This window comes from Artemia sp. Qi Xiang Cuo, chromosome 13, assembly GCF_049724085.1.
Source record: "Artemia sp. Qi Xiang Cuo chromosome 13, ASM4972408v1, whole genome shotgun sequence".
Taxonomy (NCBI): Eukaryota; Metazoa; Arthropoda; class Branchiopoda; order Anostraca; family Artemiidae; genus Artemia; species Artemia sp. Qi Xiang Cuo.
This window is the reverse complement of record NC_142806.1, coordinates 72,566,893-72,588,790: the sequence shown is the minus strand read 5'-3', so window position 1 is coordinate 72,588,790 and position 21,898 is coordinate 72,566,893. Positions and strand designations below refer to the sequence as shown.

At 36.4% G+C, this 21,898-nt stretch overlaps 1 protein-coding gene across 1 annotated transcript in view; it reads right to left on the bottom strand.

Annotated features, from left to right (window-relative positions):
* Positions 1–2,718: 2,718 nt before the first annotated feature.
* The window catches only part of eIF1 (eukaryotic translation initiation factor eIF1), a 64,449-nt gene continuing 45,269 nt past the window's right edge, over positions 2,719–21,898 (bottom strand). The window contains exons 2-3 of the mRNA XM_089098776.1: positions 11,476–11,633; positions 2,719–3,003 (exon numbers count right to left, since the gene is read on the bottom strand). Coding sequence (XP_088954902.1) covers positions 2,857–3,003; positions 11,476–11,633 — 305 coding nt within the window. The 3' untranslated portion in view covers positions 2,719–2,856. The remainder of the gene's footprint in view (positions 3,004–11,475; positions 11,634–21,898) is intronic.

The following is a 21,898-nucleotide window of genomic DNA, read 5'->3' as shown; positions in this document are numbered from 1 at the left end:
AGATGGACAGCAGCCGCTGAAATCCTTTGATGTCAGAAAAGATGAGATCAAGTCCTATAAAATCCCACTCAATTGACCTTCTATTTTATTTCGTAATTAGTTTTAAGAAATTTTACACAAAAGGACTTTTTCAAAAGTAAAGATCTAGATTAAAACAAAGATTAGCAGTAATAAAGGCAATCAATTTTTCAAGCGTAAAACTACCATAAATCAATAAATGAAACCAAAACGAATAGAAATTACAATAAATAACCGTGTCAAACTCAAAACGAGCAGAAACAACGAGTAGGACGGACAACCTCCATGGCTTCTAAAAACCAGAACATAATTTGCACTTTGCTGAAAACAATTCTTATTTCCAACTATGTGTTTTTGTTTCTCGTAGTATCGAAAGGAAAAGAAGAAGAAAAAAAAACATCATAACCAAGATTACTGAAAAAAAATTAATGTAGATTGCCAGTTTAATATATATACACTGATATCCATTGCTGAATCTTGATAATTTTGGATTTATCAAAGTTAAAAAAAGAGAAAACACTTAAGAGCGAATTATATTGTGGTCTTTAGAAGCCACAGGGGTGTCAGTTTTACTCTTCTTAGTTTCTGCTCGCTTTGAATTTGAATCGTTTTTTATTGTAATTTCTGTTCGTTTTGAATTTCATTTATTACCTCCCTCACCATTCCCTGAAAGTTTTGCTAATACCCTTAGCATTAGCAATAGTAGTAGTCATAGCAGCATTGGGAGTGGTATTAGTGATAGCAGTAACTTTAATAGTATTCACATTGTGCCTTTTTGGTTTAGTTCAACGTTCCCTACTCATCCTCTGGTAGTTCCAAATTAATACTTTGAGTCGTTTCTGAGACATTACTAATACGCAATTTTCATAACCTGTATGCATAAAGTGTGTTTTGATTTAGCCAAATGCCCCACTTAACAGTCCCTGAAAGTTCCACATTAATTCCATTAGCCGTAATAACATTAGTATCAATAGCAGTACTACTACTACTCGTAGTAGCAGTATGCACAAGGTGCATTTTTGTAAGTTCAACATACCCTGAAAGTTTCAACTTAATACCCTCGTAAGCCGTTCTTGAGATACCGCTGATACGGCGTTTTGACAGCCTGCATATACAGAGCATGTTTCAATTTAATTCCACATCCCTCTCAGCATTTCCTAAATTTCTCTTGAATACACATAGCCTTAGTAGTATTATCAACAGTAGCAGCATGTGCATATTGCCGTTTAGTCAGTTGAACACTTCTCTCATCATGCCCTGTAAGTTTCAACTTAACACTCTAAGTCGTTCCTAATATATTTCTGATACGCCCTTTGGAAAACCTGTATGAACATAGTGGGTTTTAATCTGATTCAACTTCCCTTGGAATTTCCACCTTAGTACCCTTAAGTGTTAGTAGTAGTCAAAATAGAAGTTGCAGTAGTAGCAGCCACATACTGCCGTTTCGTCAATTGATCATCCCAGGGAAGTTCCAACTTAATACACTAAGCCATTCCCGAGATACGCCATTTTGATAACCTGCATGCAAAAATGTGTTTTGATTTAGTTCAACTTTCCGCTCAATATTCCCTGAAATTTTCACCTTCATACCCTTAGCCTCAGCAGTGACCATAATAGTTCTAGTAGCAGTATGTACATACTGTCTTTTGGTCAGTTGAAGACCCCTCTCATCATGCCGCGGAAGTTTCAACTTAGTGAGATAATGCTGATGTGCCCTTTTGACAACCGGTATGAATATATTGTGTTTTGATTTAATCCAACGTCACTTTCCGATTTCCTGCGATTTTCACCTTTAATATCATCAGCCTTAGTGGTAGTTACCGTAAAAATAGTAGTTATAATAACAGTGGTTATGGTAGGAGTAGCAGTAGCGTACACATAATGCCTTGTGGTGAAATGGTTATCCCGCCAAAAAGTTCCAACTGAACAATAAGTTAGTCCTGAGATGCACCCTTTTGACAGCCAGCTAGCATACAGCGTTTTGATTTAGTTCAACACTCCCCTCAACATTCCCTGAAAGCTTCACCAGAATGGCCTTGACCTATTTGTACACAAAAGGTCAAACATGCCCCCTTTCCTGATAAATAATACGAAATGCAAACAATAGGGGAACTGTACAAGTTACAGCCTTTGCCACAAGGGGTGTTATCTACAGAGACATGGTTTTTGGACCTTTCAGCTATCTTGAACAAGATGAATATCTCAAAATCCTGATCCGATGTCTTTGGGAAAAAATTTGCGTAGGTGGGGGACTGGTTGCCGTCGAATCACTTTTGATTCTTAAAAAGTGCGCCAGAACTTTCAATTTCCAGTCGAATGAGCCCCTTTTTAAAAAAAATACACTGTGCATACATCGTTCTTTACTTAGGCAGTGCTATTGCGGGGCATCTATTTTAATACATGTTTTTGTTAGGGGAGCATATTGTATTTTAGACGGTTCAGTATGCTCTTTTTCAGAGTGGAAATGCAACTGGCCCTTTAATACAGTATTTTGTTCAGAGAAGAGGGGTAACAAAAGAATGAGGAGTAATATCCTGGGGAACTTATCTAACAGTCTCTATTTTTTTCGTTTTCAGAGCAATTTTCGAGTCGAATAAATATTTCAGGGAAATGGAGGAGAGAGGGACAAAGTGGTAACCCCCTCCCCCCCCCCCCTGATACGGCCCTGCTTCACAACCTAACTGCAAAAAAATCAACATATAAATTACGAGCAGATTTATTCAACAGTTCATAAAAAAGGGGAAAAGCAACAAGGGCACTAGCAGATACACAAATAGTAATAAACTGTTATCCCGAGTGAATATAGAAAACTGTCATAAGCTTTTCAAAGTCCTTTTTTTAAAAACCGTGAACCTTGAGTTGCTCTGCTGAAGCAAGAGTACACTTTACCAGAAATTTACAAATATTTTCACGCTGATCACCTTGAAGCTGGATAACTTCTCCGTATTCAGGATGCTCAACTACAGTTCCATTACATGCAAATTCCTAGAAAACAAAAATTAATAGCAATACCAACAAAACAGATATACTAATACTACTTCAAACTATCTACAACCTTAAGACAAAGGGATCTTTAGGTAATATTTAAGTTTTCGTTTGCAGTTGGCCACAAGGGACTATATTAAGCCCACATTCATTTCTTGTTGTTTTTAATCGTAATTTAATTACAATTCGCGAATGTTTTAGATTTTCTGACGACTTAATTGTCCTGGCATTGAGACTAAACCCTGAGACTAGAGAAGAGACCGACTTGAGGAGATCTTTAAGGGGAATTGAAAGGTGAACAATGACAAGTGAGACTGAAAGTCAGTGAGACTAAGCCCTCTTCTAGCACTTTTTCTTCATAAAGATCACAGTCAAACTTCCAACAATTCCCTACTAGGCACGAAATAAACCTTTAAAATACTTGGAATGCTCTTCGACGAAGGTTTAAACTGAAATCCGCCCCTTGAATATCTAGCTTAAAAAAGGCGCCTCATTTTTACATTCTTTTCCCAACCTGAAGAGATTAGGTATGCCAACTGAGGTTTTGAAGTTTATAAACTGCAGTTATGTTAAACCTTCTCTTGAATATGCACGTCTACCTTGGTATTAAGGGTTTGCAAAAGCTCAATCAGACAGGTATGGGATGGTACGAAACAAGAGCTGTAAAAATTATACTTGGACACAACTACTCAACATGCGATGATGCTCTGAAAAAAATCAGCTTGAATAGTCTTGTTAATCGTAGACATGAGCTGACACATAAATTTGGACAAACTTTTTTTTAGCTCTCCAACTCATCGTGTTTTATTACCCAACGTTGAGACCCACCCACCTTCTGAAGTACCAAACACTAGACTAACAAATCAAAAAGAATTGTCCACAATTAATGATTTACCCAGTTTCTAGTACCAAGAGATATGATAAATCATTCGTACCTTATTGTACATGGCACACTAATGATAAAGCTTTAAAAGTATTTGATGTAGTTTAGTTTATAGATGTTCCCCTATCAATGCTACGGTTTTGATAGCACACGACGCACCGACTCTAATGTATGCGTATGCTATCAAAAAAAGCATGGTTAATAAAGCATCTTTAGCTTTAACCAGTTTAAGCTCGTATGGAATACTAGGAGATATTATATTTCCAAGGAGAAAGAAGTAGGAGCTGAACAAGTGCATTTGCAGGTCGTCAATTAACAATTTCTCAAGGAATGGGGTCCCTTCAACACAATATGGGGGACGGGGTGGAAAAGAATGAAAGAGAAGAACAGCTCTATGTCCAACAAAGGAGAACAAAAATCAAACGAATATTTAATATTTTGCCCGTATAAAACAAGTCGTCTTCAGCGAAAAAAAAAAAAAAAAAAAAAAAAAAAAAAAAAAAAAAAAAAAGGAACCCAAAACTTAAAAAATATAAATAATAAAATATATAAAACTAAAACAGACTAACTAAAATACATATATACAATTACTCACATATACAATTGCCAGCTACCCTCAGAAAACAGAAAAGTAACTCGAACTTAATCATATTGTTGTTACATATAATTGTTATGATAAGCTTTTGATGCTGCCATCATCTTGGGTTTTTTATTTAAGTTATTCCCTAGGATATTTTGTAAGACTTTGTCATGGCAACACAAGACTTTGTCATACAACCTTTTGCACACCCCCAGCATCAAGCAATACTTTTCAAAGGCATTTCAGGACAAATTCTTCTCTTAATATCCTTCCTAAACCCATTTTACAAGTTAAAGTACTTATCTTTTTCCACATGACTTTACGACTTTTTGCATACCACAACACCAAGAAATACTTTTCAAAAGACATTTCAGAACAAGTTCCATTCTTAATGTTCTTTCTAAACCCATTTTACAAGTTGAAGTACCCATCCTTTTCCTCACAACTTTACTATAAGGCTTTTCGAATACCCCAACATCAAGCAATACTTTTCAAAAAGCTTTATTATATGTTTTCAGATCAAGTTCTTTACGTAATTTTCTTCCTAAACCCATTTTACAAGTTAAAGTACTTATCTTTTTCCCCACGACTTTACTTTACGACTTTTTTCCACACCCAAACATCAAGCAATACTTTCCAAAGGCTTTATCATATTTTTTCAGAACAAGTTTTTTTCTTAATGTCCTTCATAAACCATTTTACAAGTTGAAGTAGTTATCTTTTTCACCACAACTTTACTTTACGACTTTTTGCACACCTCAAGATCAAGCAATACGTTTCAAAAGACATTTCAGAGCAAGTTCCTTTCCTAATGTCCCTCCTAAACCAATTTTACAAGTTAAAGTACTTATCTTTTTCCCCACAACTTTACTTTACAGCTTTTTGAATGCCTCAACAGCAAGCAGTACTTTTCAAAAAGCATTTCAGAACAAGTTCTTTTCTTAATATCCCTCCTAAACCCATTTTACAAGTTGAAGTACCCATCCTTTTCCCCACAACTTTACTTTACGACTTTTTGCACACCCCAACATCAATCAATGCTTTTCAAAGGCATTTCAGAACAAGTTCTTTTCTTAATGTCCTTCCTAAACCAATTTTACAAGTTGAAGTACCCATCCTTTTCCCCACAACTTTACTTTACGACTTTTTGCACACCTCAAGATCAAACATTACTTTTCAAAGGCATTTCAGAACAAGTTCTTTACTTAATATCCTTCCTAAACCAATTTTACAAGTTGAAGTATTTATCTTTTTCACCACAACTTTACTTTACGACTTTTTTGCATACCCCAACATCAAGCAATACTTTTCAAAGGCTTTATTATATCTTTTCAGAGCAAGTTATTTACGTAATGTCCCTCCTAAACCCATTTTACAAGTTGAAGCATCCATCCTTTTCACCCACAACTTTACTTTACAGCTTTTTGAATGCCCCAACACCAAGCAATACCTTTCAAAAGGCATTTCAAAGCAACTTCTTTTCTTAATCTCGCTTCTAAACCTATTTTCCAACTTGAAGTACCCATCCTTTTCACCCACAACTTTAAATTATAGCTTTTTGGATACCTCAACACCAAGAAATACTCTTCAAAAGACATTTCAGACAAGTTCCTTTCTTAATGTCCCTTCTAAACCCATTTTCCAACTTGAAGTAGCCATCCTTTTCACCCACAACTTTACTTTACAGCTTTTTGGATACCAAAACACCAAGAAATACTTTTCAAAAGACATTTCAGAGCAAGTTCCTTTCTTAATGTCCTTCCAAAACCAATTTTACAAGTTGAAGTACCCATGCTTTTCCCCACAACTTTACTTTACGACTTTTTGCACACCTCAAGATCAAACATTACTTTTCAAAGGCATTTCAGAACAAGTTCTTTTCTTAATGTCCTTCCCAAACCAATTTTACAAGTTGAAGTAGTTATTTTTTTCACCACAACTTTACTTTACGACTTTTTTGCATACCCCAACATCTAGCAATACTTTTCAACGACTTTATTATATCTTTTCAGAGCAAGTTCTTTACGTAATGTCCCTCCTAAACCTATTTTCCAACTTGAAGTACCCATCCTTTTCACCCAAAACTTTACATTACAGCTTTTTGGATACCTCAACACCAAGAAATACTCTTCAAAAGACATTTCAGATTAAGTTCCTTTCTTAATGTCCCTTCTAAACCTATTTTCCAACTTGAAGTACCCATCCTTTTCACCCACAACTTTACTTTACAGCTTTTTGAATGCCTCAACACCAACCAATACTTTTCAAAAGGCATTTCAAAGCAACTTCTTTTCTTAATGTCCCTTCTAAACCTATTTTCCCATTTGAAGTACCCATCCTTTCCACCCACAACTTTACTATAAGGCTTTTCGAATGCCTCAACACCAAGCAATACTTTTCAAAAGGCATTTCAGAACAAGTTCTTTACGTAATATCATTCCTTAACCCATTTTCCAACTTGAAGTACCCATCCTTTTTACTCACAACTTTACTTTACAACTTTTTGCACACCCCCAGCATCAAGCAATACTTTTCAAAGGCATTTCAGGACAAATTTTTCTCATAATGTTCTTCCTAAACCCGTTTTACAAGTTAAAGTAATTATCTTTTTCCACGTGACTTTACTTTACGACTTTTTGCAAACCACAACACCAAGAAATACTTTTCAAAAGACATTTCAGAACAAGTTCCTTTCTTAATGTCCCTTCTAAACCCATTTTACAAGTTGAAGTACCCATCCTTTTCCTCACAACTTTACTATAAGGCTTTTCGAATACCCCAACATCAAGCAATACTTTTCAAAAGGTTTTATTATATCTTTTCAGAACAAGTTCTTTACGTAATTTTCTTCCCAAACCCATTTTACAAGTTGAAGCATCCATCCTTTTCACCCACAACTTTACTTTACAGCTTTTTGAATGCCCCAACACCAAGCAATACCTTTTAAAAGGCATTTCAAAGCAACTTCTTTTCTTAATGTCCCTTCTAAACCTATTTTCCAACTTGAAGTACCCATCCTTTTCACCCACAACTTTACATTACAGATTTTTGGATACCTCAACACCAAGAAATACTCTTCAAAAGACATTTCAGAACAAGTTCCTTTCTTAATGTCCCTTCTAAACCCATTACCCAACTTGAAGTAGCCATCCTTTTCACCCAAAACTTTACTTTACAGTTTTTTGGATACCACAACACCAAGAAATACTTTTCTAAAGACATTTCAGAGCAAGTTCCTTTCTTAATGTCCCTTCTAAACCCATTTTCTAACTTGAAATACCCATCCTTTACCCCCAAAACTATACTTTACAGCTTTTTGAATGCCTCAACACCAAGCAATACTTTTCAAAAGGCATTTCAGAACAATTTCTTGTCTTTATATGCCTTCTAAACCAATTTTACAAGTTGAAGTACTCATCTTTTCCACCACAACTTTACTTTACAGCTTTTTGAATGCCTCAACAGCAAGCAGTACTTTTCAAAAAGCATTTCAGAACAAGTTCTTTTCTTAATGTCCCCCCTAAACCCATTTTACAAGATGAAGTACCCATCCTTTTCCCCATAACTTTAATTAACGACTTTTTGCATACCAAAACATCAATCAATAATTTCCAAATGCATTCCAGGGCAAGTTCTTTTCTTAATATACTTCCTAAGCCAATTTTATAAGTTGAAGTAGTTATCTTTTTCACCACATCTTTACTTTATGACTGTTTTGCACACCCCGAGATCAAGCAATACTTTTCAAAGGCTTTATTATATCTTTTCAGAGCAAGTTCTTTACGTAATGTCCTTCCTAAACCAATTAGTTAATTTTTTCTATAGTTACTTTTTCCTATTTGTATGTGTTTAGTGTATTTTTAATTTCTTTTTTTTTACTCCACATTCTAATACTTATTGTAATTTGTTTATAAATAAAAGTTCAAATAGGGACAACATCCTTTTAATAGACAGTGTTTCACAAACAGTGACACAATTTCACAAAAAAATACTAAATATTTTGGTCACATATGCAGTGACCGAAATATTTAGTTTTTTTTGTGAAATTTTAGCACTGTTTCTGAAACACTGTCTATTAAAAGGATTTTATCCCTATTTGAACTTTAATTTATCGTCACGGAAAGGCAGTGTGGTATCCGAAGTACTGTGTTTTTGTGGGTTATAAATAAATTATTATCATAAATTGCCAACTTTTAATGGGGAGATTTGAGACATTTTTTCTTTTGGGGAAATTAACCAGAATTTTGGGAATAGTGGAAATTAACTTTTAAAAAAGTGCTCAAATTTCAACACCAAATGCAGTCTCTTGACTTATGGAGAGATTTCGGGGGAACAACAAATTATTATCCTCAAACGAAATTACTTTATTCAGTAAGAGCAAACTCCAGAGAAGCATTTAAATAAATGATTCTGAATTATCCTTTAAACATTTATTTAGACATGCTAACCACTATTATTTATTATTACATTATTCGATTATTAAAATAACGACAATTAAATTGAAAACACAACAGAGGTTCATTTTTGGGCTAAATTTAGTTTTTCTTTTGGAACCTATAAAATCATCTTAGGAAGAAGATCCACCCCTTAACGCCCCCTTACCTAGAGACTTGCTTCAAGTTACATATACTTACAGGGGTATAGCTTTTCAAGAAATATGTTAGCCAAAATCGAATAACTGAATTAATGTCAAAATATTTTGAGATACATTCATTACAAAACCATAAGATATTAAATAAATAAAATGATGAGAATAGTTCAGCGCTGCCTTAATATGTTTATTAATTTATGCAGCAAATCTGTATTTGAATTGAAAAACCATGATAGGGGGAGGGAGAAGTTGGTGAATGATCTTCATTCCTACATTTATATATGATTTAGAAATAAACTTGTCATAAAATTAAGAAAAAGTTAACATTTAGACGGAATCTAACCTTACAAGGCTATTTATGCTACATAATTTTTTTTTTTTAATTAACTCAATACCTCATCTGTCTATATTATATTAAAAATAAAACACAATTGTAGGAGTGTCAACTGAGACTGGCTTTAAATTATTCCTAAACATGGATTCTGTAGCGTAAGAAATTGAAAACACAAGAGAGGTTCATTTTTGGGCTATTTTCCTAAATCATAAATCCTACAGGCCTATGTATACAATGACAAATTGTAAAGCCTAAAGTCCTTATCCAAGGTTTGTGGGGGGTCCTGCCATCCCCAATGGCACAGTTACTGGAAATTCAGCTATGTTGAACACAAGGCTATCTTGAAATTTTGATCGGATACCTTTTTGGGGGAGGGCAGTGAAAAGGGGAGTGGGAGGGGCCTGGTGCCCAATAATCACTTTGTGTTAGGTTTCCCCAAATGACTGAGATAAAACTCTCCATTGTTGGAAAAATAAGATAAGTTTAAGCCGTACTAATTAGAATTTACCAACACAGCAAAACTAAGCTTATTCCTGGCTCCCTGTCTAAGTCTTAACTACTCAAAAAACAACGCAGTAAGTACATGAAATAGAATTGTATCAGGTGCAACACTATAGTGTTGCCTATACAAAAGAGACATAAGGCTTCAGTGATTTATTACTTATTATAATTAATTTGAAAAACATTTTCCACAAAATCAGCTTTTCAAAGAAAAGTAAATCTTTCCATTAATCCAAAAATGAGCAGAAATAAAATCGATTAATCTACCAAGGGTAAAACTACCACATATCACCATCAATAAATAAAAGAAACCCAAAAGGAACAGAAATTACAATAAATATTCAATTCAAACTAAAAACAAGCAGTAATTAACATGAGTAGGACTGACAACCGGAATGGTTGTATACACTTTGGAGGAGGCTCATTAGATTGGAAATCGAAAGTCCTAGTTCACTTTTGAAGAATCCAAGGTAATCAGGGGGTAACCAGCCTCTCTCTCCTAACCACCATTGTTTCCCCAAATACATCTCCTCAAAATTTTGAAATAGCAATTTTGTTCAAAATAGTCCAAAGGTCATATACCCATACCTCTGGGGTTAACAGTCCTGCAAGCAGCTCCCGGGGCAAGGGCCACAAGTTAAGCCAGTTACTCATTGCTTACACATAAGGTTTTTAATTGAAAAGGTTTTGTATGAACTTTGGAGGGGGCTCATTCAATTGGAAGTCTACAATTCCAGATTCAAAAGTGATTGGATGGCTTCCATCCCTGCATACAAATCTCAGGAAATATTTAGGAGCATCTTCACTAAATCAAAAGATAGTATGTTCATGCAGTTTTATAAAGACGAATCTGTAATATGTCAAGAACAGCTAAGGGTATAAAGTTTAAACTTTTATAGTATGATGAGGGAGTGTTGAAAAAAGGCTTTAGTACAACTAGTCCCCCTCCTATGTCCATTTTAGCTGTAATCTCCTCAAAGACATCACAACAATAATTTTTTTTTCTATGAATGATCTTGACATAACATTTATATTATGACTTTAAAAAACAAACAATTCCAACAAGGTAGATGATATAAAAATTATAACTTATGTTTTACTCCATGACATTGCCTCATATTTGTAGAATACCTAAAAGCTAAATTCAGGGGTTGAGCTGCATGGGGGTTCATTTACACAGCGAGTCAGTTAAATGCACACTGACCACTGTCATCACTATAGCATATTTTTTAATCTTGTAACCATGTAATCTTGCTTCACAGACTTATCTTCCTATTCTTACAAACTTTTTTCAACTGTGAAAAAAAACCTGGGCCTTGACTATTCTATTTTTTACATATTTACTAATAATACCGCCTAGGTAAGTGAAGCTGTCCACTTGATTGATCATCTTGTTACCCAACATCACCTCTTCACCTTCACTTACACCTAGGATTCTGAATTTCATGTAGGCAAACAGATTGTGCTCACTGTCTTAAAGCAAAATAAAGCCTAAAAATAACAATGTTTTTTTTACATTTTCCTGAAAAGATAATATTTTACTGATTATACCTTTACAAAAAAGCAAAATAAAAAAATCACACCTTTTTACAAGCCTTCACAATTTTCTTTAAATCATACTCTGACGACAGTCCCTGTACAGTGGTCAATGTTTTCCTACCATTCCTCTGCTGAATTCTAATGTGGATTAATCCATCTTGGATTTGGTCATCATTTCCACCAAAAGCATCTGCAAAGGGGTCTGGAAAAAAAACACAACTGATAAGTGTTTTCAAATAAACATCATAATCATAGGTTTACAAGGTTGATTAAGATCAAAGCTGATTAAGAGCAATTCAGCCAAAAACTTATCAAGATGAACTTTGTTCTTGAACAACTATCACAGGGTTGTCCTGAGGGTTGATAACATTAAAACCTATGCTATAAAATAGCTAGGTATTTGGGCTTAATTTTCTGTTTCAAGAACAAGTTATGTCTCATAAAACTAATGCTGAATAGCTTAAACCATAGATTTAATTATAACTATCTTGAACATATCAAAAACAAAAGCTAAAAAAAGAAGCAATTTCAGTCTGTAATTATTCAAAATATCCAATTTTAAACATCGAAATTGACATCCCCCAGTAGCATAGATCACATGCTAGTGCATTATTAAAACTAAGCTTACTACTTTAAGAATAACATACCATGTGTCTAGGCCATAGTTATACATAGGGCATGCAATAAAGAATCCTTAAATTTCTTATTCTTCTACAAGGGAAGGGTTTCAAAATCTCCATAAGTCTTGAAAAACTATATTTTGCGTTTATATTTTCACCCACCCCCCTAAAAAATATCCTAATTCAGATTACAAAACATAATTTTTTGTATCTTTGTGCATATCATAGAAAAAATATTTGCCCCCTACCTACATTATTGTGAATTGAAATACCTACTTTTTATACTGTTTATATGTTGAAGCCCAGACCTAGGCCCACGCCAAATGAACTTTTATATTCATGCCTACATGTGTCAGTTTGCCATACAATTATAAAGATGGCCTTAATCAACAATTTAGATCAACTTTTAGAATAAGCAAACAATATCATATAATAGAGGATTTACCCCTAATCATCACCCACTGTTAGTACTTCAGTCACACTTATTATTTGCCTCATACAGTAATGATTTAAAATCCAATCACACAGAAATAGAGAAAGATATAATCAATATGTAAATTTCCCATTATTTAGACAGTTTTGAACCTTTCATCAATAAATGCAGTGCAGTAACTTATGACTCAGCGATTTTTGAGATAGACTAGGAAAATACATACCTTTAGAATGAGAATATCATCCTGATTCCAAATATACATTCATTAAAGTTGAAAATTTACTTTACCCCCACAGCACTCTAATTGTCAAATATGTAATAAACCATTAACTAAATTTGAATAAAAAAGGAACATGTCAAAAATTTAGAGCATATATATACAGGTATACATATAAATTTTATATAAAAAAAATTTAGGGTATATATTCAACCATAAGGAGGAGTAAATTTGTAATGAAAAATAAATTTGTAATTTGTAATGTAAATTTGTAATGAAAAATGAATGTTATACTTGGATTCAGGATAAAATTCTGATTCTGAAACTAGGGTAAGAGACCCAGTAGTCAGACAGCTAATGTCAACACGTTAAATAACTGTATAATCTCTATTATACCCCCTAGAAATTCGCTTGTTTCACCATTGAATTTAGCAAAACTTTCTAAATAAGAATGTGTTTAACTTGAATATTTTAGAAATTAAGAATGCTGAATATTTTAATTGCACTTATAGTCAATAGTGGAGCCTAAACTTGAACACGCATTTGACACTTGAGCCTAATCTTGGATGCAGGACCTTAAAGCTGGAATTAAGTATCTAAATCACAGACTCAACCATGGACAGATTTGATCAAACAGTTTGTGAGAACAAACTAAGGAGTGATACAGCTCAGTAGTAACCAAAACTCTAAAAAAACAGAATTTTGTTATCAATAGATATGTGAAAACATCAGCGTATTATGCTGATTCGAAATATAGAAGATTCATTAAGTTTAGTGATACCATCAAAAGATACAAGCCTGAGAAAATTTGCCTGATTTTTGATAAAGGGGGAAACATGCCTTAAAAGCCAAAAAATCTTAATGAAAATCACACCATTAGATTCAGCATATCAGAGAACCTTACTATAGAGTTTTCAAGCTCCTATCTGCTAAAATGTGGAATTATGTAATTTTCTTTTGCTAGAAGAAAGATCATAGATGCATGTTTATTTGCTTATTTTTCAACAGGGGTGATTGTATCAAACCAATGGTCCTAGAACAATAAAAGAGGGGTCATTCGCATTGGAAATTTAAAGTCCAAGTGTCCTTTTTAAGTTATCAAAAAGAATATTGGAGGGCAGCAAGCCCCCCGCCCCTGCCCATTTCCCCCCAAAAGTTGTCTGATCAAGATCGTGGGATAGCCAGTTTGAATGAATGAATGAATGATTTTTATTACCCATCTTTAACAATAAATTCATCCCATACGCTTTTCAGACTTTCTGTTTAAGATTATTTATTAGACAGGACAGGGTAGCTTTAATATTAAACCCAATTGGCAAACGAAGGTAAGTCATTGACGCTGCTACAGTAACTGTATTACTACCTAGTGCAAATATGACAGGCGCCAAACTCATTCTCACGACAATTAAAGACAAACACCTCACTTTTGCTGGAGTTGAATTCTAGGCCTATGTTAGCATATTTGTTAGACAACTCTGTCATCAGCATTAATAAAAAGAAACAAACCGATTCCACAAAAATAAAGCACGTTTTCACCAGCTTCTGGGCCTTGATGATACTGTTATTATAAAGAGGCGGTGATGATAAAGCCTCTTGGTGAATGCCTTTCTGTACTGGTATGAGGAAATCTGATACAGTCGGGCTCTGGTTTTTTACTACCCTTACTCTAACCTTCAACTTAAAATACGTGTTCCTATATGTGGCAATTATAGATCTGTCAAGACCTCTCTTAAACACAGAGACAAGCAGTTGTGCATGGATACCCGAATCAAAAGCCCTCAGACGTCGTGGCCTGCAAGTACCACGGTTTCTCCTTTACCATCTTTGTCCAACAAAACATTTGACAATAGGCTATGCATGTGCTTGCGGCTAATATTTCCCTTGAAACCAAACTGCAAATCTGGCATACTACAAACATACTTTAGTCTCCTCAATAACTAATAACTCCATCAATTTACAAAAACGGGAGCAACGGTTATCAGGCGGTAAGAAAAACATTCAGATGGGTCTTTACCTTTCTTGATGACAGGGGTAATTACAGTGGTACAAAAAATATCTGGCACTAGACCGCAACTAAAAATCATTTGGAACATAAGTGCTAGATGTAGGCCTACTGATAAGAGTTCACTACCGAGAATCAGATACATACCACAAATATTATCTACTCCTTTAGAGTACTTCTTTTTTAGTTTAAGGATAGCCGAACAAACATCTGACACACTCACTACATGGCCAAGACCAGGTTCCAAAGATTCTAAACAGAGATCAAGATCTCTCTCAAACTTGCACTCCAATTCAGGATCAGGTGAAGCAAACTCGCTTGTAAAATAACTATTCCATTAACATTCACCTGGGGCGGATTCATTACTGGGCGCTTTTGCAGATTGATTCTTCTTGATGAATTTCCAAATTTTATTTGGATTGATTCGTAGCAACTCACTATTTTCATCAATCCTACGAAATGGATGTAAGGCTAGACATTTGGAGAACTGTTGCTTTGTATACAATCAAACACTGTTCACAACGCCTTGTTTAGGATGGCTTGAATCAATCCACAAACTATACCACATTTTAGCTTGTTGACACGCCTTAACCAAAGCTGTGTTTTACAACCATCCTGGAACTTCGACCTAATTATCACTTTACAAATAGAAACCACGGTTTTTTCTGCACAGCCCAAGGCGTGGGATATTTCACTACAGTAGATATTTAGAAGTATTTGTATCTCATCAAATGCAACATGCAATCGGCAAGCTTTGGAGTAGAAGCTGGAAAGGGACTTCAAAATTTTCCAAGATTCTGTCACACACAGACCCGAAACAGCTAAATTAGCTTTTTGCCAATCAGTCTTCTGGAACCACTTTTTGTCCTTTGGAGCATCATTTGGAGCATTATTCAGGAGGTCATTAATAATGAAGGTATTAGCCACTGGAAGGTGATCAGAAACACAAAAGCTGATATCAACCTCACAGTCACCATGAGCCCTCAAGTCGGGAGAGCAGAGCAGAAAGTCGAGCAAGGATTTGACTTCTTGGATCATTAGCATCAGAGAGGTTGGAGTTCATATCTCTGGCAATAATACAGGAAAGTTTTTCCACTGCGCATAATATAGCAACAGCGGCTATTTTTCTGCAAGCAATATTAAACTTATTGGCGGATTGGACAGTCCTGTAGTTTGTTGGCATATAGACTGAGAGAATAACAGTATCGTCAATTTTCACTGCAACATAAAAGTCCGCTTCTTTAAACATCGAGGCACAAAGCAAGGGATGGGCAATGATAGAAACACCACCAGAGGGACGACCTCTTCCCAACCTCCTAGAAGGAATGCCAAATTTGTTAGCAAGGCTTTCTAAAAGTGGTAATTTAGATAGTACTCCGCCATTTATGTTCCACGTCACTATTTTCAGAGTGCAAATTTCAGCCTGAACGATCTCGTTTTACCGATCTGAGAGGCCTCAGCACAATATTCACAAGACCACATATTTCCTCCTCACTAACGCTGGTGGTATGTGTCTGATTATGCCAAAGAACGCAGGACTGGACACTTTTCACTTCAATACTTGGATTTTGCACCCTCTTGATTGTTCAGAACAAATTTCCAGTCGGTTTTGCAAGGTTTCAGTTCCACAATATTTCCACAGTTGCTTCCACATACTTTTTCGAGATAATCCTTTCGTGAAACGGGATCGTCCAGTCCTTTCGGTGGATTCTTTAGAACAACTACATAAGTCGGCACTGTTGCAGTGGAACAGAGGAGGCATCCAGTTGTTACTGACTCGCGGATCTCACAAAACTGTCAAACTTAGCACTAAGCTCATTCACTTTCCTGGTCACTGAGATTTCTCCAGCAATCACAGGAACCCCATCAGGGTCATATATAACAAAACACGGCAAATTCGATTTTGTTGTCATTGCAGTGTTTCAGTGCTTTAATAATATCGAATATATGGTCTGTAGGTTTGTCATGATTAGTTGGCCTAGTTGACTGGCGTGCCTGAGACCACAGTAATTTCTGTGCATTCCGTATATCATTCAATTCGAAGAACTCTGCAGCTTGGCTCATTATATCCACACTCTGATTTCCGCTTTATACACCCTTACTGCGAAATTCAACACGGCATTCCGTATCAGTCTCTCTTTCACATCAGTATCATCCCGTGGCATATTCTGTACAGAACGTAATAACACAGATTCCAAGATCAGTCCGTGGGCAGAGCCAAAAAGGTTAATGGCAGAGCAGGTTTATCCAGGAATATGGGGAGATTCCTGGTTTTACTGATTGCTAGATGTAAATTCACTTACAAGAGAAGTAAGGGAAGCGTTGAAGGCTGTCTACCTTGTCCCTACAATTTAAGGGGCAAGCTCAGTGGGTACCACGGCTCTTGCAGACAACTCTCTCACCCCTCTTCTGCTTACTTCTCTCCTGTCACCTTTATCACAGCGTAATTGCCTATTCTGTTCTGGAAACTACATTTGAAATTTTGTTCAGTATAGTTGAAAGTTATAATAACTATGGCTTTGGAGATAACATGACCTCCCACATCCACTGGAGACAGGGCAGCATGTTATGAAATTTGCCCATTGATTGCATATAGTATTTGTTATAGCAAAGTGTACCAATAGTTTACAAGGGAGAGGAGATTTTCTAGGGATGCATTCTTTATGCGAAACATTTCCCACTGAGATGGAAGTTTCCAGGGGTGAACTTTCCAGAATAAATTTTAAATAGGAGAATTTACCAGAATTTGTTTCATTTGTTTTACTTTCTTGATGATGAGCCTGTTGTGAAATACCGTGGGGGGAGGGGGGGTCTCCCATGGAGGGAGGGGGGTCTCCCATGGGAGATACTTTACATTGGGGGAGGGGGATTTCTGGTAAATATTTTCCACACAGAGGGAATTCCTTCATGGCCTTAAAAGGGATCAGAAATCACCTTTTTTTAGTTTTTAGACTATGATGTAAACTAAAAAATATTAGATGCTAAATTATCCTTTAAGATGCCCTTAATCTTTTTTTTAACCAAATCATTATTTTTAGCACATCATATATTTTCTATGCATTTGGGCAATGTATCACCCTTGTTTCAACCCATGTAACTTTAAATTGAATCAATGCAGGCAAAATCAAGAAATAGAGAACATGCAGGAAATATATAATTTATGCTATATATTTCTACATTAGGGGTATATTATTTTTTATATGATTATTTATCAAGCCAAGCAGCGAGCACAAAACACTACATCTCCTTCTTTCACAGGTAGCAATAACTGTGAAACACTAAGAAAAACAAAACAAAAAACATTAACAATGTAATTTAAATGTCCATTATCTTCCTTCGTTTAACCACTCTGCCAGTTTTTGTCATGTATGGTCATAGGGAACCGTCTCCATTTCTGTCATTACTGTCGGTTGAAGGAGGGGGTTTGGAACTCTTAGGGTTCTGTAAGTGTTGTCTTGGAAATTTTGTCCAGTACTACAGTTTATTGAAGTTTTTGGGACAACATTTTTTGGAGAAGACAGTAGGATCAAAGATGGGTCAACTTCTGGTGGCAGCTCCACATCCCCTGTGAATACTAAAGACTGTTGGGGATAGTGTCCAGGATAGGACTGTGGTTTCACATGTGCCTGATTCCTGCAACAAAATCTACCACTTTCAGCCTGGATAAGATAAGATCTTGGGGCATTGTATGATATTCTGGACTTTTTGTCCAATGTGTAGCTTCCTTTGATAGCTTGACCCAGACAGGTTGGTTGTATTTAGGTTCTTAGAAGCCTTGCCATAGTTCTACCTCTGTGTATGTCGTCATCTGGCTCTGCTGCACAGAACTTTGGCTGCAATTGCTGCTGAGAACAGGGAAGGATGTATCTTAAAATTCTACTCATAAGAAGCCGTGCAGGGGATGCAACTCCATGTATAGGAGTATTCCGGTATTCAAATAGACTAAGGTAAGGGTCTGTGTTAAACTCTATTGCTTTTAACATGATCCTGCTGGCACTATGCACAGCCTTTTCAGCATGGCCATTGGGCTGTGGAAAATTCGGACTTGAAGTCAGATGCTGCATATCCCATTTCTTTAAAAAGGATTGGAAGTTTTATAATGTAAACTGTAGTCCATTGTCAAACTGTAGATTTCTCTGGAATGCCATTTCTGGCAAAATGAGACTCGGGTTTCATTATGGCTTCTGTAGATCCTGTTGGTTGGACTCAATTTCTATAAAGCAACTATAATAGCAACTGGTTCTTAGTAGTCTCTTCCTTTGATCTCAATAGAATCAAGACCCACATATTTCAAAGGATATTGTGGGATTGGGGTCAATATCAGAGGTTCTTTGTGATTGTTTCTGGAAAACTTCCCACAAGTTTTGCAGTTCTGGATCTGATCTTCAATAGCTGAATTAGTATTTGGCCAATGAACAGTCCTTCTGGCTCTTTGCTTGCTTTTCTCCATCCCTAGGGGTGCCATGTGCAATTACTGCAGTAAGTCCCTTCACAATGCTCTAGGGATGACAACTCCACTTCCTTTTATAAATCATAACATCAATGCTGGACAACTCATCTCTAACAACAGTAAGGTCTTATGGCAGCAGAACACTGGCGCTGGGGATTTAGGCCATCCTTTTTGTATGAGTGAGCTAAGTTCTATCATAACTGGGTCTCTCCTATTCTCTTCACAGATGATCCTCATTTTCGTATCACGGATAGGGATACTTCTCACAACAGAGTGGACATAGAATTCAATATCCATTGAGCATTCTTCATCAAATTGCATGTCATCAATAGGCGATTGAAAAATCTTGCTCCAAATGTGGAAAGACAAATCACTTTGCTTGTGTCTGTTGTAGCAAACCTAGACACTGTTGATATGGAAGGAACTGATGGAAATCAAGAATAAGAAATATATATTAATATGCTATTTATTGGACTCATAGCTGAGAAATCAAGCCAACTCACTGTGACCATTAAACTGAACAATTTGGCATGGGGAACTCAAGTCAAAATCAACAAAGGAGCTGAAGCAAATGTCATACCAAAATCTGTCTATAAGAGGCTTAAACCCAGCCCACAACTGAACAAGACAAACAAGATCCTTATAGATTATGGAGGAATTGTAGACAGAATGGAACGTACCAGACCCTTCTAAAGTTGAAGCCACAAGCCTCTTTCACATTAAGTGTGTGATATGACTGAGACAGTGTTTGGTTTTGCTAATGTAAGGATGTCATCAATGTTTTTTCGGACTTGGGTCCAATCCATAATGTCTTACACTTTTTAGCATTGAAGTTTAATCCTAGACTCTCAAGATTCCTATTCAACATGTTAATGTTGCTCTGCAGGATGGTTAGATCTTCTTGTTTTGCCACTGGCCTGAAAAGCTTTGTGTCGTCTGCAAAGACCTTGACGTGGCTGAAGATACCCTCAGTTATGCTATTTATGTAGAGGATGAAGAGTAGTGGCCCTATTATGCTCCCCTGGATGATGCCACTTGGTACACTAGCTTTTGGTGACAATGTGTCTTCCACTTTAACAATCTGGCTATGGTCAAGTAGAAAGGAAGATATCCCTAAAATCATCTGCTCACTTATACTGAAGATACAAAATTGTGACAGCAGTGCTATGGGGGACTTTGTCAAAGGCCTTCTCAACATCAAACAGAACCACCAGAACACTCAGGCCACTTTCCAGGGCTGTTGTTCACTCGTCCAAAAATTCCAGGAGCTGATTTGTGCAGTTGCTTCTTGGCATGAAGCCAAACTGTTCTGCACTAATCAGTTGATATTCAGATACAAAATTCATAATCTCATCGCGGACTAATTTTTCCATAATCTTGGAGAGCTGGGAAGTTAGGCTTATTGGTCTGTAGTTGGAGGCACTGCATTTGTCCCCCTTCTCATGTACGGGCACAACATTAGCTTGTTTCCATTTAGCTGGGACTACACCATGCTGTAGGGATGTATCAAACAGGTGAGTAAGTGACTCAGCAAGTTCTTCAGCAGCAACCTTCAGTCACCTGGCTGCTATACTATCAGAACCAGGTGATTTGTTTGGGTCTATGTCCCTGAGTAGTTTGAGCACATCACCTTGCCCAGCCTTGGTTTTCCTCACCTGTGGTCGATTTGCTGGACTTACAGGGCTGTCAGTAGTAGTACTGGCTGCTGGGGATTTGGTAGCGTATACTGAGCTAAAGAACTGGCTCAGTACTTCTGCTTTTTCAGCTGGGGTGGTGGCGTTATTGCTTCAGGTCAGGGATTCCAGTTCTACTTGCGAGCTTTTTGTTGACATGTTTCCAGAAATTTTCTGGGTTGGTTTTTGCCTTGCCGGCAACATACTGTTCCTGCTCCTTTTCAAATTTTCTGGATTCACTGCGGACTTTATTGCTAGCTTGTCGGTATGTTTTTTTGTTCTCCTTCCTCCTGAATTTTCTTAATTTCTTAAACTTCCTTCTGCGTCATTGGTGCTTCACTGAAAACAAATTACTTGTATATAACAAATTTATTATTTTCCTGAACAAAATGGCTATCTCAAAATTTTGATTGGATGTGTTTGGGGGAATGAGGGGCATGGGGGGGAGGCTAGTTGCCCTCCAATCACTTTCGACTATTAAAAAGGGCCCTAGCCCTTTGAATTTCCAATTGAATGTGCCTGTTTTGAAGTTTCTACGACAACACCTTCTATAAAAACCTTATATGCCCCCAGGGCATAACTTAAAACTCTTGCCCTGAGGGTTGCGGGGGAGTGTCCTTCTCAAAAACAAATTTTCTATTTGGAAATCAACTACACTGAACAAAATGGCTATCTCAAAAGTTTGATTGGACGTGTTTGATGGGCGTGGGGGGGGGGGGGGGGGTTGCCCTCCAATAACTTTTGGCTATTAAAAAGGGCACTAGCCCTTTAATTTCTAATCGAATGAGCCTGTTTTGAAGTTTCTACGACAACACCTTCTATAAAACATTATATGCGCCTGCCCCAGGGCATAACTTAAAACCCTTGCCCTGAGGGTTGTGGGGGAGTGTCCTCCTCAAAAACATATTTTCAATCTGAAAATCAACTAAGCTGAACAAAAATGGCTAACTCAAAATTTTTATTGGATGTGTTTGGGGCAATGATGGGCATAGGGGGGCGGGGGGCTAGTTGCCCTCGAATCAGTTTTAACTAATAAAAATGAAACTAGCCCTTTAAAGTTACAATCAAAGGA